The 22,685-nt window shown below is 38.9% G+C and overlaps 2 protein-coding genes across 2 annotated transcripts; one reads left to right on the top strand and one right to left on the bottom strand.

Annotated features, from left to right (window-relative positions):
* Nucleotides 1–11,177: 11,177 nt before the first annotated feature.
* fbxo5 (F-box protein 5) lies at nucleotides 11,178–15,415 on the bottom strand. The gene is made up of 6 exons (XM_061040187.1): nucleotides 15,226–15,415; nucleotides 13,910–14,535; nucleotides 13,497–13,667; nucleotides 13,041–13,128; nucleotides 12,265–12,483; nucleotides 11,178–11,906 (listed from the first exon to the last, which is right to left on the bottom strand). Exons 2-6 carry the CDS (start codon nucleotides 14,485–14,487, stop codon nucleotides 11,646–11,648), a joined length of 1,317 nt encoding a protein of 438 aa, XP_060896170.1. The 5' UTR covers nucleotides 14,488–14,535; nucleotides 15,226–15,415; the 3' UTR covers nucleotides 11,178–11,645.
* Nucleotides 15,416–16,883: 1,468 nt separating this feature from the next.
* Nucleotides 16,884–21,639, top strand: mtrf1l (mitochondrial translational release factor 1-like). The gene is made up of 9 exons (XM_061040186.1): nucleotides 16,884–17,312; nucleotides 17,508–17,954; nucleotides 18,045–18,124; nucleotides 18,647–18,751; nucleotides 19,199–19,277; nucleotides 19,835–19,998; nucleotides 20,143–20,260; nucleotides 20,617–20,753; nucleotides 20,992–21,639. The coding sequence occupies exons 1-9, from the start codon at nucleotides 17,261–17,263 to the stop codon at nucleotides 21,202–21,204; spliced, it is 1,395 nt and encodes a 464-aa protein (XP_060896169.1). The 5' UTR covers nucleotides 16,884–17,260; the 3' UTR covers nucleotides 21,205–21,639.
* Nucleotides 21,640–22,685: the final 1,046 nt, after the last annotated feature.

Genomic DNA, 22,685 nt, shown 5'->3' with positions numbered 1-22,685 from the left:
GTCTTTTGTCTGGCTGATTGTTTGATGGTGGACATTTTAACACATGAGACTGTTGTTGTTTAAATATTACCATGTATGACAGCATGAATATTACTTGGCTGATGGCCTTTTTGGTGTAGTTAAATAGCCCTTTAAAAGAGAAGCCAAATTCCTATATTAAACAAATGCATCAACTGCAATATCTACATGTACATACTTTGTTTTATTAATAGCTACATAACTTTCCCCCATCCTTTTATACACCTTAAGATGACATTTCAGACTGTTTCCAATCAATTAAGTTTGAGAATTTATTTTTTACATAGTTATTTTTTTTTAACCTTTTTAACACGAGAAATTGAAACAAGGAAGAAATAAGGAGCAATAGTAGAAAATAACTAAGTCATGTGACTCTTGAACTTCAGGACCACGGACAGTGACACTTTGCCAACAGGTGGATATTTGCCTTATTTAAAGTCAGTTTGGTAGGTTCTTTGTGCCTATTTTGTGTTTTGAATTACTTATCATGAGGTCATCTATTACATGTCTACTCAAGTGAACCGATGAAGAGTCTATAAGAAAGACTTCCTTCACCATTTCCAAAAGCTGACCACTGAAGAAGTAGAGTGGGATTTTCCAGAACAACTCTCAAGGTGCATGAATAGTGAAAGGCTAGAAGATGTCAGTAAAGGTCCAGCAACACTTGTAGTAAGGAGTAGTACGGCTTGTGGCTTGTGATGACCCTGAAGAATGGCCACAAGCCGAATTGCGTCAGTCTATTTTGTTGATCTCCATACTACAAGGGTTGCTGGGGTTTTTTGACCTCCAAAAGCTGACCACTCAAAGTGGGTTAAACTACTGATACTTTCAAACCTGCTTGCGAAAAAGGGAAGCCAAAATGACCTTATGGGGGTTGCAATCGTTGTAGGGTTGTGATGCTTCATGATGCCCAGTCGGACGGCTTCAATGTGGATTTCACTTCTCCAAATGAGAAAGCAAGTCCAGAGAGAGCTGGTCAGTGTCTTTGTTTTTTCTATCTTAAGAGGTTAAAGGACTGAAAACACTTCCATGATGACGAACATTTGGTTCAGCTCAGAGATACAGTTGATAAAAAAAGACATGAAAAACATTACTGTTATGGATTCACGACTCTCTCAGTCTGACAATGTGTGTTATTCAACAACCGGAAACAGGGAAATTACTCATTTCTGAGCTATTTTTTTAAAGATTATTGTTGTCATTGGGAACCATTGGGCTTGCAACTGAATTGCAGAGAAAGAAGAGGGAAGTCAAAAGGAGCATTGAAACAACCTAGTGCACAGACCTTTTTCTTTCATTGGTATTTTCTGACTACAAGAAAATAGAGAGTATTTGAACCATTTTGTCCCTCAGCAGTCTTACAATCAATACCTTATTACTGACATGATGTCACAGTAAACCTTTGATTCCTACAGGCGGCATTCACAGATTCTTTTTCACTAGGTCCCGCTGGATGCTGCTAATGGACATATGTGTGAAATCTGAAAGTTAAAAAGCAGCCATGCTGTCAGTCATGTTGTCATACTTCTCACCATTAAGACACTTGTTAGTTATCAAACTGTGAGTATCCACAGCTCTGTAATGGCTCCCGCTGTAGGAGGAAATGTTTATCAGAGACATGTGATTAAAAGAAGTAGAAGTGCAAATGGACTGTGCATTTCCGCTCTGATGTTCACTATTTTTCTGTCAATATAAAAGGGCCTCTTGTGTTCTCTCTTAAATAGCTTCTTGTGTGTACTGCAGACGAGCATGATGAGTGTCATCCCATGATGAAAAAGTGCAGTTTCTTGTTTTATTTTGTAGTTTTTTCCCCTCCTGTATTTCATACACAGTTTTACTTCCTGTCCTTGTGTGTTTTCCCTCCAGTTTGACTGCACTCATCCGTTAACCTATTTCTCGTTTCTCACACCTGTGTTTGATTTCCCCCAGTGCTTTTAGTCTCTGTGTTCCCTCCCTTCTGCGTCAGTTTGTCCCAAGTCACCCGCTCTGTGTTACGCCTGGATTTCTGTTGTCTTACCAGTTTTTCCCCCTGGGTCCATGTGTTTAATTGAATTTTGTGTTTTTCCTTATAAATGGACATTTTGGTTTGTACTCTGTAAACTGTAAGCTATTTTTTGATTAAATTACTTTTTGTTAATCTGCAACTCATCCTTGTTGTTCTACCACTGTGACACCATTAGTTAACCCAACTCCAGGGTTTAGACCTTTTTTCCGACAGCAAAAGAGGTTTGATTTATAGATGTTTTTATTAGACTTGACCTTTGTCATTGCTAACTTAAAAAACTCAATCGTGCTAAGAAAGATGTAAATGATTTCCTCATTGATTTAGCCTTTTTTTTTGTAATATGCATACCAAGCCTAGTCTTAACATGACGCTTTCTCTACTTTATTCTGTAAGGGGGGGTAATGTGTACATTTTTGGGAGGAATCAGAGTTAAACATAAGTACGGGGCGCCCCCTGTGTGCAGCCCCACTCTCTCTGACATCTCTTTATTAATGTCCTGGTAATGCATGTGTGTGTATGTCACTTCTTTGTGTGTAGGTATCATGTCTGTCAATAACAGATTGTAAACACAAATTCCACTTGGGGGATTAATTAAGATGTAGTGTAATAAGTGAAGTTTGATCTTTTTTTCACATTTTTTACAAATTTGTCGATATCATTTTAACTGTTTGAGCTACTTCTCAAATGCAGAAATAAACATTTCCATCCGGTTTTTCCCAAACGCCACGTGATTAAACAAATAAGTGGTAGACGGCATTTCAGTTAAATCTATCATTCCGGGGTTACTAGGGTTTCCCCAGATGACTAAAGTGATAAGTTAATGTTAAATTGCTCACTCTCTCTCCTTTGTGACTCACTCTGTTTGCATGTATCAAAATGGCAGCGGAAATTTGACTCATAAATGTCATAAGCAATGTTACCTGCAGGGCTAGACCCAAATCGGACAATCTTAAATTTAAAAACCAGGATCTCTCACTCTGTGGATTACAGACTTGGAGAACTTTGCTGAGTCAGAATTAGCTCACATTATTATCGCAGTTTGCAATCATAGTGGTAAATCAACCACAGAAAGCCAGCTATGTGGCTCTGTAAGGCTGTGCTTTACTACTAGGTCAGAAGAATTATGTTCCAAGTTGATTGGAATTAATTGGTCAACTCTTATAGTTGATCTGAATGGTTTGTTTATTCTTCATCTGTTAAGCTTGTGGTGGATTGTACTTACACATGGCTTATGCAAATGTGCATATATTTAAGTACGTATTTTGGCCACAGTACATTACATCAACATTCAACAGGCCTCGCAGAAAAAAATGCATGATGTTCAAAATTATAGATTAGCAAGCCAGTGTGCCAAAGTTTGCTAAATGGCTCTGAAATAGATTATGGTAAAGTCAAATAGTTCTGAAGTAATTTGTTTGGGAAGGGAGTAAAACTTTGATCTTTTATTGGCCGCATCGAAAAGGTAATATAATCACCAAAATTCAAAGTAGACACTAGGTTAGGTTGGGGCACTTAGTGCAGAGACAAAGAATCAGTAGCACAGGAAGAAAGAAAAACTGATCAAATGGAAGATGACAAGGGAAACCAATCGCAGACCGTCACAAAGTTTAGAACTTTTTCTTCTTTTTAATTGAACAAGGGGCTTTAAATCTTAAAGTGGACAGGAGGAGGACACCTCACAAAGACTACCTGGGGGCTGGACATTGGCAGGGAGGAGAAAATTCATGGGGAGAAAAAGTTGAAAAGAGTGGTGGCTTGAACTTGAAGAAAACCTTTAGGGGTTATGGTTGCAGCTCAGCAGGACCTGGAAACTGCTGAGCTGCCAACTAGGACACTTGCTGGGCTAAATGCACGCAAGATAGGAGGTACAGTTAAAATAAATCGACCCTGAGCAGACATTAACACAGGTGGAAACAGATACAGGCAGTAAGTGAACTATAAAAAAAAAGAGGTGAATAATACAAATGAACACAAATTAAAAACCTGAAACATGACTCAAAAACGAAACACATAACCGGAGGGAAAGATGAGACATGACAGTGCATTCTCCGTTTTAAATTAGCCCTGGCTTAAAATTTAAAAAAATCCTACTTTCGGTCTTATTTGCTCCAATTGACATTGGTTTTGGTGGGGAGAGGATTCTTGGAAGTATTATGAAATGTATGCATTAATACATTTTAATAGGTATAAAACATGTATGAAATATCACCCATTGATTATATTTCTGGATTTTAAATAATTTAATGCAGAACAAAATTAAATATGAGTCTGAAACAAAACAGATTTCATTAATATTATAACGGAGAGATTTGGATGTAATTGTTTAAAAAAGAATCAAGATGTAGAGCCAGACAGTCGTACACTGTGCATATTTTAGTTTACTTTTACTTCAATTAGACACATTTTCTGTTCTGGTCCTTTTTCATGTGTTTTTAACGTGTGTTTTTCAGCTTCTGGGTGACTTTTCACTGGCTTGCCCCATGAGTCAGGCACATTTGTCATCATAACATTCAACTCCTTTCAATATGTGTAATTTTATGTTAGCAAGCTGCTGTAGACATATCTTTGTATGTGCGTGTCTATATAAATGCTTTGTGTGTGTGTGTGTATGTGTGTATGTGTGTATGTGTGTGTGTGTGTGTGTGTGTGTGTGTGTGTCCACTCTCCAGGACATTTGTGATTACTGGCTGCTTGGTGGAGAGGCTTCACTCATTAACTCTGATCACTGCTGATCTTAATGGACCAAACAGAGCAAAAATAGACAGAGCGAGAGAGAGAGAGAGAGAGAGAGAGAGGGGGCTGCAGCCTTTTAACACCAACTACTGGGTTTATGCCTGTGTGTGTATGTGTACATCTGTTCTCTTCCACTCTTCATTGAAAGACCCAAATACCTCCTCGGCCGACACCCTTGTCATTACATCTACAGATATGACTCATAAATCCAATTTAACTTCTTTATGTATGCCTTGTGTTTATATTCAATCACCAAAAGTCATCACTACAGAATATATTTAAAGAAATTAAATCATTAACAATACTACCCAATATCAAGTTAGATGCTTTACAGGGCTTTTGGGAGTTAACCTCATTGTTTTTTTTTTGTTTTGTTTTTTAGGTTGCCTTTATCTTTTTTTTTTGTTAACTTGGTGTACCTCAGATTTGAAGTACAATTCACTCTCTGGCCTGGGAGTCAAAAGCCAGTCCAAAGTTTAGTCTTGTTCGGTCACCTCTAAACAGGGGTCCCCTTTGGGGATCAGGGAATGTGTTAAAAGACTGCGATGGAAGTTTACATTACTGTTAATAATTGAAATGGTAGTTAGCTTTTTTTGATCATGTTTTCTTGCCTTTTCAGACTATTTAAATTGATTTAAAAAAACACTCTCACTGCCTACATGCATTGTGTTTTTGTATGAAAACTGTAGTGTCTTTAATGAGGTTAACACTTTTTCATATTCTGCATTTGTTCCCCTCTCAAATAGATTTTGCTAACATGTGGCTAGTGTTTAAAACTGTGATCATGTCTTTTGATGTCAAGAACTCTTTTTTGTTTAATGTTACTTGTTATACAACTGTGCAAATAGTTCTATAACTGATGGTTTCAAAGGCTAAACCGACAAATATAGGAGCCACGTTGTAAAGAAAGAGGATTTATAAACACAAATGTTACTGTAGCCTCACAGAGACGATTGTTTTTCATTAGTCGAAATTAGGGCTGTCAGCATAAACTAGTTAATAACAATTAATAAGCAATAAAAACGGCTCCTCCTTACCTAAACTCTCTCATCCAGGTCTACACTCCCTCCAGCCCACTACGCTCTGCCAATGAAAGGCGTCTGATCCAACCTTCACAACAGGGTCCTAAGATGCTAACTAGACTCTTCTCCTCTGTCGCCCCCTGGTGGTGGAACGAACCACCAAACTCCAAACGATCTGCAGAGTCCCTCTGCACCTTTAAGAAAAAGCTAAAGATCCAGCTCTTTCATGAATATCTATGACCCTAATGATGATGATGATGATAACGATGGTCTAAATATTATTGATGATGATGATGGTAATGATGATGGTTTTGTTGATAACGGCGACTTTTAAAATGGTTCCTATACTGATTAGAGCTCTCAAGAACTGCCGTCAATGTTGTGCTTTGCCTCTGTGCAATGCCTGTCAGCACCTGTGTGTCCAATCGGACTCAAAGCTGATCGTTTGCTCTTACTGACATTGTTTCCTTTTTCTAGAACTTCTTTTTCTAGAATTGTAGAATTGATAAAGGTCTGGAAATAATGCATTCATTTTTTAGCGTGATTAATCACATGCTATTTTGTCCCTTTAGGCACACTGTGGATAAGCCTCCCTGGTGTCTCCCTATAGTCACAGTGATGAAAAAACAACACTTCTGCATCTTTAAATGTCTCAGTTTAGTTTAACAAATCTTCTATACAGCTCAGTTGAAGAGTCAAAAGTAATATCCACCTCATGGCATCAAACATTTGACTTTTTTACCGTTCCTTTTAGCTGCTTTCATTTAGTTTTTGATGCGAAACCAGTTTTCCGTGATTTAGTTAATGTTGTTATCTTTGATTACCTACCTAATTTCAAATTAAAAGCATGGTTGACTATAAACTACAAGCAAAGTACTCTCCGCTTAAGACAATACAAAACTTCAAAATAAAAGCCTAACAATTTCAACATATATCTATAATCCAATCCAGTGATTTTAACCAAATTTAGCTATTCTTGCTTTTAAAATCAACCTCACATATAATTTATCTTTGAACAAGACGCTCGATGTTGCTGGAAGGAGAAAGAAGAAAGAAAGGGAGCCACCAATGGATTTCCAAACAGCCAATAATCTGCTAACCATATCCCTGCACAGTGGTCTTCTCACATTTTATTATGTCTTCTGAAGATTAAAAACACAAAGTCTTTAGCCAGGCTTCATTTATTCCCTCAGTTGGATTTGATTCACTTCCTGTATCACTCACATTATGCTGCAGTGCTGTCTGCTGACGGATTTGTTTACAGTTCAGCTTTGGTGACATACGGCTGATTGACATGTGGAAGTCACTGTGCATCAACATCATCAACCTGAAAAACAAACACACGCTGCTCTTGCTTGTTGTTTTCCCCCGTCATACACCAAAGCCCCTCCTCTGTCCTCTGGCTCAAATTAGCTATTTATGCAAGAAAGAAAGAAAGAAAGAGAGAGACAAACAAAAAAGGACTTAAGGAAATAATGATTCTCAGAAAATAGTGTCAGGAAAGCAGAAAAAAGACAGACATGGATTTGCCCTGCTCTCTGGTAAAACAATCGCACTTGGAATAACATACATTAAAAAAACAGACTTTCTTTCCTGTTCTTGAAATAAATGAAGCAGCTGTTATGAATTTTCATTTTCAATCAATTATTTGTGTAAGTCAGTGGACAAATGTGGTGTGAAGAGTCTGGCTAGCTTATAATAGCTTGTTTTAGCAGGACTGAAAGACAGACTCTTTTTTTAATCGTTTTAATTTAATTTTTTAAAGTTAGTTGACAGCATGAATATAGAATACAGGGTTGTGTGTCCATTTGTGTTTGATTTATAAAAATGAACATTTAAAATACCGGTATGTAAAAGTTCTGTGAAAAACTTTTTTATGGTTGTGTATGTACCTACTTTAGCCAACAGCTAACAGATCAGGTTAATAGATCAGGATGCTCATTAATAGTTCATTTCACTGTACTGTTTGGTCTTACTGTTTAATGATTACAAACCAAGAGTGAGATATAGCTTGGTCGAAATGGGAACATGAACAGTTGCTTTACTGTGACGTATATTGTTTTTTCCATGGACTGTTCCTACATCGTGTGCGGCTTTTTTGGTCTGTGTGCTGGAGATTTCTTCTGAACATCTGAGTATATGAGTATCTCCAATCTTATCTTTATACAACTATCTTATCATTCATGGTCGGTTTACTTTTGTAGGTCACACAAAGGCATCAGTACAGGTACGAACACAGTCTATGTTACAAACACACGCACAAATACACATATATGCATGCGCACACGCACACGCACACACACACACACACACACACACACACACTAAGTTGTTGAAGCTGGCTCTAATGACTTTTACAATTAGCAGCAGGTCTGATTGGTGATGTGTCTTGGTGCTGCAGTGGATCAATAAATCTGCCAGATAAATGACCTGGAGTTTCTGAGGGAGTGAAAGGCCACAGCACAGACTAATCAGCAGCGACCATACTGCCACAGTGACACAAGCAGCTCTGATGCTTTATAAAGTTCTCCATTTAGATCCCTCAGAGCCACATTCTCTTACATGGGAGATTGTACAGATGCTGCTCTTCTCTCTTTAACTTATCTAGCTTATTCAATGGCTTGATATGTGAACATTTGAAGCCATTTGGCATATATTGTGTCTAAAGCAGTGAACATTATTGATTACTGACATTCAATAGTTAAGGGCCCTTATAATTCAATATTTCATTACTGTGACCATGAAAAGTGCTTAGCTGAACATTGTTCATTTTATCGAAGAAAAGTACAAAAGATAATCGTGTTTGCAAACTTGTACAGAGACATTTTTTAACTTCAGCACTGATACAATGGTGAGATGTTTTTTAGCAGTCTTAGAAAAGAAAGTGTAGGTACAAAGATGTTCACTGTTTCTTTTCTTATTTTTGGCACATCAGAATATGGGCCCCTCCTCCTGGGCCCCACTGCAGGGTTAGCGTGTAAATTTACTGCAAGCTACCTTGCAATGTAGGTTTGTTATTACAATTGTTGTTGTGGAAAAGTCGATAATTTAGCAAGCTAGCACAAGCTAACCGCCAGTGTTTGTCACCTGCCAAACCTGCACCAGCCCGTCCAACAGAAAGCAGGCCAGCTCTGCGTCAGCGAGTGAAAGCCAACACTCGTTTTGGAAAGAGCTTTATATTTGTGCAGGGTTTTGCCTCACTATGGTTACATTTTCTCTTTCTTTGCAGCCACGTGTGTCCATAACATTGGACAGTTTCAATGGTGTTTAATAGCTGAATTTGATGCACTACCAAACTCACCTGCGAGCCATTTTCTTCTTCTTCTTGATGTCTTCTGGCGGTTGGCAAACCAAACTTTTTTGGTGCACTACCGCCACCAATTGCTATGGAGTGTGGATCAGGAACTACATCCTAATTTAGGGGGAAAACAAAGAAGTAATAACTGATTTCTCTCCATCAAATGTGGTTTTTTTTAAGATATACTAACAACACTTGTACCTAGAGTCTCTTTGTAGAATGTCACGTACATCCAATTTCATCTTGATTTCTTTCAACCTCATTGTCAGCTCCCTCCTCTCAGCCTACCTGCGTACTGTCATCCACTCCCAGCACAAAAACATCCTAAGACATCAAAATACATGCAGAGAGCAGTGTCTCTGCAGAAACAGTCACCACCACCCATGTATGGAAGTCCATAAGTGATGATTGAGCTCCATTACTTTTACAAGTCTTTCATCTTTTTAGGAAAAAGCTACTGACTCTATCTTTAAACTTCAATTCTACAATGCTCTGAGGTTTACTTTTAGTGATACGTTCCAGCCCAGCAGTTTGAATGACATGACAGCACTAGTATTGTACAGAAACCGGAGTTTGACAACTCAAAGGGGTAGATATAATATAAACATACAGATAGAATAAATTCCCTTCTTTTCTTATAAGGTACGTGTTTGAAATATGGTCACACCATCTCCTGCAATAGAGAAACTAAGTTCAACTGAAACGAGGAAGAATAACCCTCCCATATTTATATTTCCCATCAAGTATTTTACGTTGAATTTGAATGAATAGTGATAGATTATGAGATGCTTTCTGAGAGCAAAAACAGTTTTCATCGTCACAGGACGTCCAGCTGAACAGACATCACTTCCATTGCAGGAGATAACTGATGTTGACATAATCACAACAAATCACTCACATACACACACAGGAACTAAGCTGTAAGAGAGAGAGAAGGGGGGGGGGGGGGGGGGGGCAGGAGACAAATGGGTCATTCTGTAAATGTCAGAGGTAGCTAACTAATACCAGTGATGCTTTTGGAAGCTACATAAATCTCCTAAAGAAGTGACGACTGACTGAAAAAATGCTGATTTATTAAACAAGAAAACTGACCGGTTTATATTATCCTGATAATAAAACCAATTAAGAAAAAAATGCTCCCTGTTTCCCCCCCGATTGTCAAATACAATGAAAACATGGCCTTAAAGCAAGTGTCTGTTGAATCTAATGTTATGATATAATTTATTTTAAATCAACATTGTGTGTTTTTGACTAATTGTTGCAAGTGAAATTGTCCCAGGTGTCTCAGTGCTTCTTTATTCTTTTTTTTTTTTTTTTGTAAGTCTGTGGCTGTAGTAAATAGACCATGTTTATACTGTTGTCATACAAAGTAATTACGGAGTTACTTACTTTCAGCTCTTTTAGAAAAGGTTATGAGAAAAGCCTTAGCAAGGAGACTCCATCCCAGTTTGTGAGAAATCCATGCTGAGTTTAGGGGCCTGATAGAAAACAATACTGCCCTCTAATGAAAATTTCAAATTCTGCAAGCAGAAGACACAAAAGCAAACACTGACATAGGCACGTGTGAAAAGCTTCTTTACATTTGTGTGAGAGCGTTTAAAAATTGTCCACTGCATGTAAGCCACAAGTGAAGTCAGGGAGGACTGTAAACTGACAGTGTTTAGGATATTGTTCTATTTATCTCCTTATGAAAGAGACCAACCTGAGATGAACTTTCTCATCTCTTTGTGTCTTTCCATACATCTAACTTTCTTCAACAAATTAAACCTCTACATAAAAAAATAAATATGAAAAAGTCACTGAATGACACTTGAAGAGGTTTTGAATTATTTCTGTGCAGTGGTTAAGTATCACAAAGAATGAGAACTTTCTCCCCTGCTATACTAAACATTGGAAACAAGCCCATCATTCTTAGTCATTATTTGAGATTATGGTAATTTACTGAAGATGCTTTTCACTACTTCTAGTATTATTCATCTCAAGAATAGACTCATGTGAGCGGGCTGGAATCATAAGACTGTAAAAATAATAGCTTCTATCCCTAAAAAACATGAAAACGTGCAGTCAACTGTTGATTTCAAAGCACCACAACATCCAGAAGAAAGTTTAAGAAAATGTATATTTACAGAGAATACAAATACAGTAAATATTAACATTTTAGGACCACATGGAGCAACATTTATTTAGAAAACAGCAATAATAAAACATTTTAATTAAAAACAATATATTTAAATCCATTTAATTTTAAAACATAATAAAACTGTACAATTTAGGTTTTCTTTTTTTGGCATGGGATTGTCGCTCACAGACGACAACAGTTTTAGCCAGACGACACTAACTGGTTGATTGTTCCAGCAGTGATTCATTTAGTGCTTCAGTCACTCTATTCAGTAAGGTGCAGCAACAGTTCAGGATGGAGGGTTTTTTTTTTCTTCTTCTCAGGGGCACACACAGTTGCCACTTCAGGACAAACGTGTGTAAATAAAAATGTCCCCTCTGTCGGAGGTTTGGAGGAAAAGATGACCTCATCCAGTTAAAACAGTTTGTGATAAAAACCTCAAAAGTTTCCTCACAGGCGCCGAACGTTCCTTTTGCTGCGAGCACTTCCCGGTATGATCTGGTTGGTCTTGGAGGACGTGAAGTGGGCTCTGGGCTGCACCACTCTGCAGGGCGTGGAGCCGTGGAAGGCCTGCTGACAGAGGGTGCAGAAGTCAAACTGACAGCTGAGGCGTGTGCATTTGGCCCTCTTAGCCTCGGACGAATACGTCGATGGTGAGCCACAGCACTTGCAGGAACGAAGAGACTCATGCTGCTTCAGGCTGCTGGCGGCCTGGACAGAAGGAACAAAAAGTTTGTTAAAGTAGGAGTCAAAAATAAATAAATCTGTATATGCTTTTAGTCGGGCTGTAAACTTTCTCGCTATGTATTAAATCAAAAGTGCTCACATTCAGTAAGTCAATAGATCAGTACACCATTTTTTTTTAGCAATCTTCAATTTAACAAAAAAAATATTTCACTGTTGACGGTTCTTAAATGCGAGAATTTGGTGAATTGTATCAGACATCACTACAAATATTATAAGAGTATTATTTTTCCAAATGTTGTAAAGACCCATGTTGACCATGTTGTTAATCTACAGATTAAATCCATAATAAAGTAGAAGCCCTAATCTGAACCCCAGTGCTCACCTGCACATAGTCATTAAAGCGTGTACACTGGGAGTTGGGCGTTCTGCCCCTCTGAGAGGGATCGGTCTGCCTGCTGACTCTGCCGCTCAGTGTAGACGAAGACGAAGACGATGAAGACGGAGTGCTTGATGAGGCCAGGGTCTGCATGCTGGACAGCACCAACCTGGACACGGCTACATCTCTGGTGAGACCGCAACCTCTCTGAGAGCTCCGTGACTCCTTTACGAGAATAAAAACATCATATTATTAGAATATGAAAGACACAGGGAATCCGTTCCAGGCACACATTTTGTATTTAAAGACTCCTAAACCTAGTTTAACTTTGTGTAATTATCTGCCATCACTTTTAATGAACATTACAACACATTTACAATGGTAAGAAGTGTACAGTTTTCCTCATTGATGTATTATTCAACAAGAGTGTTTGACTTGTGTTGCCCACATTTGGAAACATAAAACAAACTCTAATAGTCAAGTTAAATTTAAATCATAAAAAAGGGTGTGGTTCAGCTGAGATACAAGGTTAGTGTATATGAGGGGGATGTTCTGGTCTTAAAAAAAATGCATAGGTCAGTGAACAGCATGGATCAAAGTTTCTGTCTACACAAAAGGCATGAAAGGATAAGACAGTATACGACGTGCTCTATATGTTCATATGGTGTGGTGATGGTAAGAATGTCCATGGTTGTAAAGAATTCCCAAGATTATCTAAGGCAAATATTTCCAGAGTGCTATTAAGATTTTCTCGATATGGAGTACACATGATGTCTTCTTACCCCGAGTTCCTGCTTGGCTTGACACCTTCTCCGAGCTGCTGTGTCCTCACAGATGATCTTCCTCCATGTCCTGCTCACCTTCTTACAGCTGTGAGGGGACGAGATGTAAACACATGATGGACATGAGAAAATGATCAGCAACTTTAAGGAGACGGTAGAATTTGTAATAACTACTGTATGTGAACAATTTTTAAGTTAAACAGACTTTTTTTAGGGAAGAGTTTAGCGCTCACATGTCTTATTTGGAGCTGGTCTAATGTGAAAAATCTATCTACTCATGACTTTAGCAGAGGAGAATGTAGAGAAAATATCTAAAAATATTTATATCAGTTTTATTATTCATGGCAGTGTTTCTGGTTGTAAGGTTTGTAGTTGAAAAATTAACCTCAACACCACTGCATAGAATCAAAAAAGGATAAACCCCCTCCCCACATATTGAAGCATTAGTAAGTTTACCTTATAAGGTCCATGTCACTCAGCAAGGCAAGAATGTTGGTCAATATGCTTCTCATGTTCCTGGAAAGCAGTGATTCAAAAATATCTACGAACTCCAGGCCCATGTGACCTCCCGTCACTCGATCCAAAAGATAATCCTCTGCTACTTGTGAGGGGATGCTCCAGTCATACCTGAGACACAAGGAAACGATTGTGACTGACGTATTTCATGAATATTTACAGTCATGTCATTGTAAGCATTTTTTTTAAAAACACCTGAAAGAAAGGATCTGAATTAAACATGGTCTTCACAAAGCTACAGTCACCTTAGAGATAGTTTTACCCACTATATAAAATAATTGGTCATTTTACTAGTTTATTTCCATTTTCATATTTTGTCTTTCAACTATAACCACAAAAGAATGTAATCTCACCTCTTGTTCCTCTGATAGCTCTTGGCAAGCTGTTCACACACAGCACGCTGGAACTTCAGAATAGGCAGATTAGGGTCCTTGTGATTGTCTTTTGGGGTGGATGACAGCGAATATGCTGCAGCTCTTCTTCTCTGACAATCTACAGGAGGGGACGCTGCCACCCGAGCCAGGAGTCTGCTACAGTTCTTCACACATTTGGAGGGGGATTTCTCAGTCTTTTCGTGGTGTGTGGCAACAGAAGACAGCAATGCCGGGGGTTTGTCCTGGATGTGGTCCTCTTCCTCCCCATGACGATCACCAAGCTGACTGTTGTGCAGAGACAGGTAGCCACTGTCTTCAAACACTTCATCCAGAGACCTGTCGTGCTCCCTGCTGTTGCTGTTTTCCTTGTTGTGGACCGCTCTTGTGTTAGTGTTGAGCGAGAACAACACTGTGGTCACTCCTGCAGGTGGGCACTGAGGTTTGATGGGGATGGGCTCTTTCACAGGGGACGCTTTAAGGTGCAGTACCTTAGACTCTGCAGCAGAGCTTCTCTCCATTTTGTTTGTTCTGGTGGCTTCGTAGCTGGGACATTTCATGGTGACTTTCTCTCAGTGAAACATAAGCAGGATGGAGTACGTAGATATCTATAAAATACAACAAAGCAGGAGGTAGTATTAGGATTACTTAGGTATTAAAAACGACATGCAAAGCAACAAGCCTCGTGGAAACAAGCTCAGCTGTAACGTTACAGTTTACGAACAAACTAACTAATAACTTCTCTTAGATTAGATAAAAACATTTCACTTAACCTGTATCAAACTTTTAACAAAAACCCCATGAACACAGTAACTCGTCGGACAAACATTTTAGCTGAATTTTAAATCGATTTTGGCGCGATGGAGATTTGGCGGAAATAGAAGTGACGTGAAGATACACGAACAAGCGGCTTTTTTCCAGTAATAAAAAGCATTATTAAGGCAAGTGATAGATATCCTGTTGGTTTATCATCTATTGTATATTGTAACATGAGTGCTCGCTTGTCAAACAACCAAGTTACTAGTCTGCATTTACGCGCGTAGTGATACTTTGTGTATTGGAAGTAGCCTGTAACTAAGAAGATAGCGACCTAACCTTGCAGGTAACTATGCAACTACATACAGGACTTAAACTATCATTTGTAAATATGATCTGAAATTCTGCATACTTTTGGTAAATTTACTACATTTAATCCTCCAAGTCAGTCGGACGACATGCAGCCAGCCCAGCAAGTAGACCCACTAGATATCAATCTAAGTAGCTCGGAGGCTAAAATATATAAAATAAAAGTCTCGTACCTTAGGTTGTTTTACGTCGTTATCCACAGGCTATTCCTTCCTTCCCTTATTTTTCCGTATTTTTGCAGTTTATGTTTCTTTCGTCCGGGGACCCGCTCTTCCAGAATTAAATGCTCCTCAACTGAAAATCCGCCAGTCGCTCCTGGTCATTTGAAATACGTGCGCAAACGGCGCAACCCAATCGGGTGAAGCGGGTGGACATCCCTTTAAAACAATCCACCAATGGCAGCTGAGATTTGAAACCGACGTGTCTGTGACGTAAGCGCGTAGCGAACGTGGTACTAGTATTTCCCTCTCGATCTTGAAAGTCATATTGAAATGGCCTCTAGAGGTTATAGTGGTTAGTTGTAATCTACAAATTGTTGCTGTATTTGTGGTAAATTAATCCCACCCTTGGGGTAAATTACACAGCTGAAGAAGCACTGTCGTGGAAATTCGCTGTTACTTTCAGATATCTAAAATAATATGCTGTGGAAGTAGTGGCAAGTCAAATTTGAAATATGTTCTTATAGCAAAAACAATGACTTTTTTAAAGATGTATTTGTGCATTAGCTTTGATAATATGTTATATAATATGATGTGATGACATTTTGTTTTTTTACAGGGGTTGCTTATTGCTATCCAGTCCTAAACTGATATAGGTTAGTGGAATTAAAACATGTCCCACGTGCAGTGTGTGAATGGGCTGAAAGGTATGCAGTTATAATATTGCTTTGACTCAGATATCAAAGAATAAGGTTAAGGCATCAGAGTTTCAAATAGCACCTTCATAAGCAATGTGGCCTATTTCAATGAAGTGTTGTGAAAGAAGAATTTCCTCACAGAGCCCTGTTTGGAGTTTCATTCTGTTCAGCAGACAACATAGTCTTTTTGGAGACCTACTAAGTGATATGCTTTATGGAAACCACAAAGTAGCCTATGTGACTTGGGTACAGTAAAATTATTTTTTCTTCCATTCTTTTTGTTCTGTCAGGTATTGTTTTAAAAAAAGAGCCAAGCGACATTTGAAGGACAGGTCACTTCACACCCGAGCAAGGAATGTGTGAAGTGACTCTTTCACTGAAACTAGACTGGGGGAAGTGGGAGGATGGGGCTGCATACTGTGGGCTGTTACAAGTTAAGATACTGGACCAGTTGTTTTAAAGTAATTGCGTGGTCTTCATTGTGCTTTCAGGCAAAAACTATACAAGATGAACAAAATGGACCCAACAAAACTAAACAATTTTAGGATGTTTTCATCGTGCTGATGGTCAACGCATATGCAGCCTGTAGAATAAGGGGACTAAAGTGTAGGACTAGGACAGCTGACAGGGAAAATATACAGAAAGTGCAAAAAACTGATAAAGGCCACAGAGACACACACACACACACACACACACACACACACTCTAGCTTTTGTGTGGGGAGGGAAGACCTTCTGATCCCTGACCCTAAACATTGTTGTAGACTTGCGTGCATACGTCTAATTCAACAATAGTCCCAGAATTAATTCATTTTCAATTATTAGTCCAATTTAAAAATTCAACACAGCCATTTTAGCACGGTCTCTGTTATTGTTGTTATTGTTGTTATAATAATGTAAAATATTAAGTTTGATTTTTAAATTGAGATTTTCCATATCCTATTTTACATGTTTTATTTAATTTGACGGTTTGACTTGTTGTTGTTTTTTTTTTAACTCTGGAGAAGTCATGAGTAGAATCCCTCTTATCCCTGCGGAAATTTACCCGCAGAAGAAGATGCCTCGTCCTCTGCGCATGCGTCTCAGATTCAATATGTCCGCGCACTACAACAAGGTGGTAAAGAAGAATTATTTTTAAAAAACAAGCGTCAACAACCGCTTGCCATGCTGCCTTCAGACATTTTATGAGTGAAACCTATCTCGTAATAGCCAGGCCGATGTGTAAGAAGTCAAGACGGATGTATTAGTCGGTTTGTTGTCTGGATTATAGATTGAATAATGTGAGTTCAATACTTTCCCTCACGTATTCAATGGTTTTATAGTTTGAGATGCAGCACTTAAAACGTGACAGACATGCAGTCACTTTCATTGTTTCATTGTCCAAATCAAATCTCTCGGTTCGGTTGTGGTGGTAAAGTACTTTTAGTGTTTGTATCTACCAAACACTTCATCAAAAGAAAGTACTACTGATCATGAAAAGATGAATTCAAGAAAAGGATAGAATATCTCGTTACTAAAGTATATAGGTATTTATGTTTTGTTTGAAATAAGTAAAAAGTACATTTTGATTGATGTGATATTAGAGAAGAGCCGAAGCAAGGCAATATTGGGAAAATAGTGTCCCCTTATACAATGGCTTACAGAAGAGTTGTTAACCTTCTTCCAAGAGGAAAGGAGAGTGTCTTTAGTCTGTGGAAACCTCGTCAACAAAAAGTGCCATGTTTCATAATCCAAGAACACACCATTAATCACGTTGGCAGAACTGTAAGAACTTTTCACGCTGGCACAACATTGATGGTAGCCAAGCTTCTGTCAGTAGAGGAGCTGTTTGCCAAGAGGTCTCTGCAGGATTACTTGAAGAAGACGGAGGTGGAGTACAATGAGTGCTTGAGAGAATTCAACAAAGGGGTGACGGACCAACAGTGCGGTCAGGACGAACTGAGGACCAAGAGGACCAAAGTGTCCCTTTTGGCTCCTCTCATCCAGAGCGTCAGAGAGCTGGACGCCAAACAAAAAGAGTTGGCTGAGACTGAGACGTTACTGACAGGTGAGACTGATCTGCAGCTTCTAAACTTCTAAAGACAAGAGACCATATCTCTAATTAATATTAATTAATCATTTAAATTTTTACTGAAAGAGGAAGATCCAGCCCTGAGAGAACTGGCAGAGCTGGAAAGAGAAAGCTGTCTGCAAGATATTCAGGATCTAAATCAAAAGGTAAATCACGTTTATCTTTTTTTTGGGGGGGGGGGTAAAAAGCTGCAGTTTACTGACCCTTTGAGGGGTCCTTTACATTCCCTTTTTTGTGTTGCCAAGCAATATTTTGCTTTGCCTCCCATTATCTTTTGTGATCCCCTGCAATATGTTTTGCATTTCCTCCCAATAATTTTGCGTTTCCTTGCAATACTTTAGTGTTCCCTCGCAATTCGTTTGCGCTACCGAGCAAAACTTCTCCCTCGGAAGAAGAGAAAGAAATGTACTGTGACGGAATGCAAAAGTATAGCAGTGTAAAACAAAACAAAACATATTGCGAGGGAATGCAAAAGTAGCCCTCTCCAATGCCAGGTAGTAGTTAGAGGCAAATCCAGCTTTAAAAAAACAAAACAATAAGCTAACTGACAAAATTAAATTTGCACTGTTTTTTTTTTCGGACTTATTGCATCTTAGACATTCAGTTCTTTCCACATCAAATCTTTCTTTTTTTAACCTTTCTGTCACATCACCTTCTTCTCATATCAGATCCTGGATCTGTTGATACCTGAGGAAGAGGAAGATCTGAGCGACCTCGTGCTAGAGGTTAAAGCCGGAGTCGGGGGTCAGGAGGCCATGCTATTCACATCAGAGGTCTGGATGTACTTAATGAGAATATGAATCATTTAATGTTTTTTTAGAATGAATACACAAACAAATGCCTCACATAGTTAAAGAGACTGGGATTATGTTTTGTTATGGAGACAGAACAATATCAATAATTTTCCCACGATGCTTCCGAAGGTGCTTCAATAATCAGTGGGGTGGTCAGTTTGTTGACGTTCTATAACTTTATTGAAGCGAAATTAATATTCTTTTGTCAAAAATAACTGCTAAGAGGATTGTTGACACATTCCCCTTTTTCACTGATACCTTATTCAGTCTCACATGGACACACCTGATACTGATACTGGTAGTGCATCACTAATCAGGACATCAATAGGCACCTTAGAATGACTTTAGAGGTACTGAAGAAGCAACAAGGAGACAAAAGTACAACTGGTTCTGTTGTTTTTAAAAGCCGACTTGTCTCCTCTGTAGGTGCTTGAAATGTACCATGGCTACGCTCACCACAACGGCTGGTCCTTTGACATCTTGGAGCACATGACAAGTGAACTAGGTCAGTGGACTGGATACAGATTCATTCATTCAATTCACCAAAACTTTAAAATATCTGGATTTTCCTCCTCTATTATTTCATGGTGGCTAAATCATAGCAGATTAAATCTCTAAACCTTATCAAATAAAGCTTAAAGTGTCTCTCTGTGGGGCTTTTTTTGTCTTTCCCATAAAGTAAATCAACCTTTGCTGCTTTCATGTGAACACCTAAACTAGGTTGTCCCAAATGATTAAAAAAATAACAACAATACTTTTAGTTCAGGGTATTTAAATTAGGTGGATTAGTAACAGATCAGGGATAGTGTACTGTATAGAGAACTTAATAACTTATTCTTTTTCAAATAACCTATAAGATGTTATGATAAGTAGATTACTGCAGTTTTTAAAATTGCAATCACTATTGCAATAACCATTTCCAAACACAAGGGGAGTCATTATTTAATCCCTGGAGAAACAGTCAAAAGGAGAGAACCACAGAAGCTACACATTAAAAGTATACACGTTGTTGCTTCCAGCTGGTAGTAGAATTTGTTGAACTTGTTGTTCGCTTGTGACCAGGTGGACTTCGTCATGCCTCAGTCAGCATCAGCGGTCCTCAGAGCTACAAGAGGATGAAGTTTGAGGCTGGAGTCCATCGTGTTCAGCGGGTCCCCAAGACTGAAAAACAAGGTCGAATGCACACCAGCACCATGACCGTGGCTGTGTTGCCCCAACCCACCGAGGTACAGCTGCAGACATGAACACAAACAGCGTATTCATCCCTGTTGTTTTCACTGCTGCAGTTAAAACAAATAGTTTTTTTTCTTCTGCTCATACATATGTGAATTAAGACCTATGTAAAATGTGAGTGTTTGTGTTCCTGTTAGATCTCTTTCACGATAAATCCGAAGGACCTGAGGATAGACACAATGAGAGCGAGTGGAGCCGGAGGTCAACATGTGAACACCACAGACAGTGCAGTCAGAATAGTCCACTTGCCAACAGGTAAAAACTGTAAACTGGATGAAAAGATATTGAATAGAATAGAATAACTTTATTGATCCCAAACTGGGAAATTGTGGCGTTACAGCAGCAGGTTATCCTAAATGAAAAAAAAAACAATGTAACATTTACACACTAAGGTTAAAAACAAGAAAAAACCTCCGGTGTTGAAAAATGAAGCCAATGCAGAAGTGGAAAAAAACTGCAGTACGTGGAGTGTCTGCTTGAGGATGGCCCCAAAATAATAATAATAGTTATTGTCTTCATGGGCACACACTGTAAGGGTTAAGAAAAAAGTCATAAAGAAGCTATTCTTTCACTTAAAGAGTTGTACTCTAATACTTATGTGTGTTTACTAGGCGTGGTCGCAGAGTGCCAGCAGGAACGCTCGCAGCTGAAGAACAAGGAGAAAGCAATGAAGGCTCTGAGAGCAAAACTGTACAGCATAAAGCATGAGGAGGAGACCAGCAAACGCTACAACCAGCGTAAAGTACAGGTAACATTTACACAGAATAACATGAGCACATGATAGTTTGATGATAGAAGGGGAAGGCAGTGAAAGTAGTGAAATGGCAGTGAAATGTGACATGAGAAACAGGTACTTCAAGTGATGGTTTTCCTTCCTAAATATTGCTCGCTTTTATTTGAAGCAGCTTTTTGAATGGTCACCATGAAAACTAAGAGAAAAAATACTTTTTTTTATTGTTTTCACAATCTCCGTTCTCCTCCTCTAGATTGGCACTAGAGGCAGATCAGAGAAGATTCGAACCTACAACTTTGCCCAGGACCGTATAACAGACCACCGTATCGGCATGACGGTGCATGACATCAAGAGCTTCCTGCTGGGAGAGAATCTGCTGGACGAGATGAACTCCTCACTACAAGAGTTCTCCAACCAGGAGATACTCATGGAACTGCTGGGAGAAAACAACCAGGGAAGGTCATGAGTTTGGCTCTGAGGTGCATGGATTCTGATGGGATTGAAACTTCATGCCTCAGTTTTATTACCGGTATTTGTTTATCCTACTACTGGTATGCTTCAAATCCGTCAGGAAAAACTTAGGAAAATGACCATGATGAATGGCAAGTAGGGGACCAAGGACTAATACCCCTGCCCATCTCTTAAAAAAAAAAGAAAGACAACACTTTATTTTTTTTGTTTTCAAGACCTATGGAATTTGCCTCAAAGTAGCAAATAAAACCGCAACATTCTGTAACAGTATTTGTTTTGTGAAATGATTATTCAAAAATGTACTATAATTCAGCCACATGTTAAGTAGTGAGTCTTGGCACCAATGTCCGACAATAAGGCACAGATAATTTGCTATCCATTTGGGCCTAAAGATGGTGGATTGGGTATAGTTCAAGCAGAGCTCTGTGCTGGCCAGTCAACTTCTTCTACATAAATCTAAAAAAAAACTGTTTTCATATTGGTTGGTTTTGTTTTTAAAGCCAGATGAAATTATCACGAGTAGCTTGAAATGATGACCATTTTCTTGAATAATGTATTCATTATTTGGTCTTAAAAAAATACTAGAAAACCAAGAAATATAATTTCCCAAAATCCAAGCATATCACCTAAATGTTGAAAGACAAAAACACACAACAAAGTTCAGATGTGATGTGCAAATGAGTTGATTGTTTGGCATTTGTGCTTTACAAAGAATTGACAAAAAAATATTTGATATAGAAGATTGTCATTTGTTCATTTTATGTGGAGTGATCAGTTGATTGATGTTTTACTTGAGCTTTTATTTCTGTGTGTGGGAGCGTATTTTTTTTTAATCAGGGTGTATACCATAGACTTCTGCGTTTTTAATTTCGTTTCAGGAATTTATGAACTCCATTACCCATAATACACAGCGCATCGAGTTTTATGAATCGAGTGTGGAATCGTCGTTCCTCCACTCGCCCACACAGACCGTCCAATTCTCTCCCAGCGGTCGCATCCTGCCTGCCTGCCTGTTGTGGCGCTACCGTTAGCTAACCAATAAGGGAGTAGCAAGCCTTTCTTTCAGAGCATATTCTGCCTTTTTCACCTCAGTATCATGTGTTTTTGAAGATTTAGTCTGTAGGGGAAATTGATTGACGATTTTTCCAAGCCAAAACGACGCATGTGCGACGATTTTTCTCCTGCGAAGTCCGCTTTTTTGACTTCGACCTCGATAGCTGAACGGGTTTAGCAAGCCAGTCCGTTCTGACAAGCGAGTGGGCTCATCTGTCCGCCGCCGCTGCTGCTGCTGCTGCTGCTGCCGCTGCTGCTGCTCTGTGACGGGGGGGGGGGGGGGAGGATTTGGACAAAGCAAGTCAGATGTTGGACAGTAAGAATATCGTAGGAACGTTTTTACACCGGGTTGTGAAATCGAATAATCAAGCTGATCATCTATCGTGAAAGTGCTCGGAATAAGGGGAGGAGTAAGGTCTATTT

The sequence above is a fragment of the Labrus mixtus genome, chromosome 6 (genome assembly GCF_963584025.1).
Source record: "Labrus mixtus chromosome 6, fLabMix1.1, whole genome shotgun sequence".
Lineage (NCBI taxonomy): Eukaryota > Metazoa > Chordata > Actinopteri > Labriformes > Labridae > Labrus > Labrus mixtus.
This window is presented reverse-complemented; position numbering and strand designations above follow the sequence as displayed.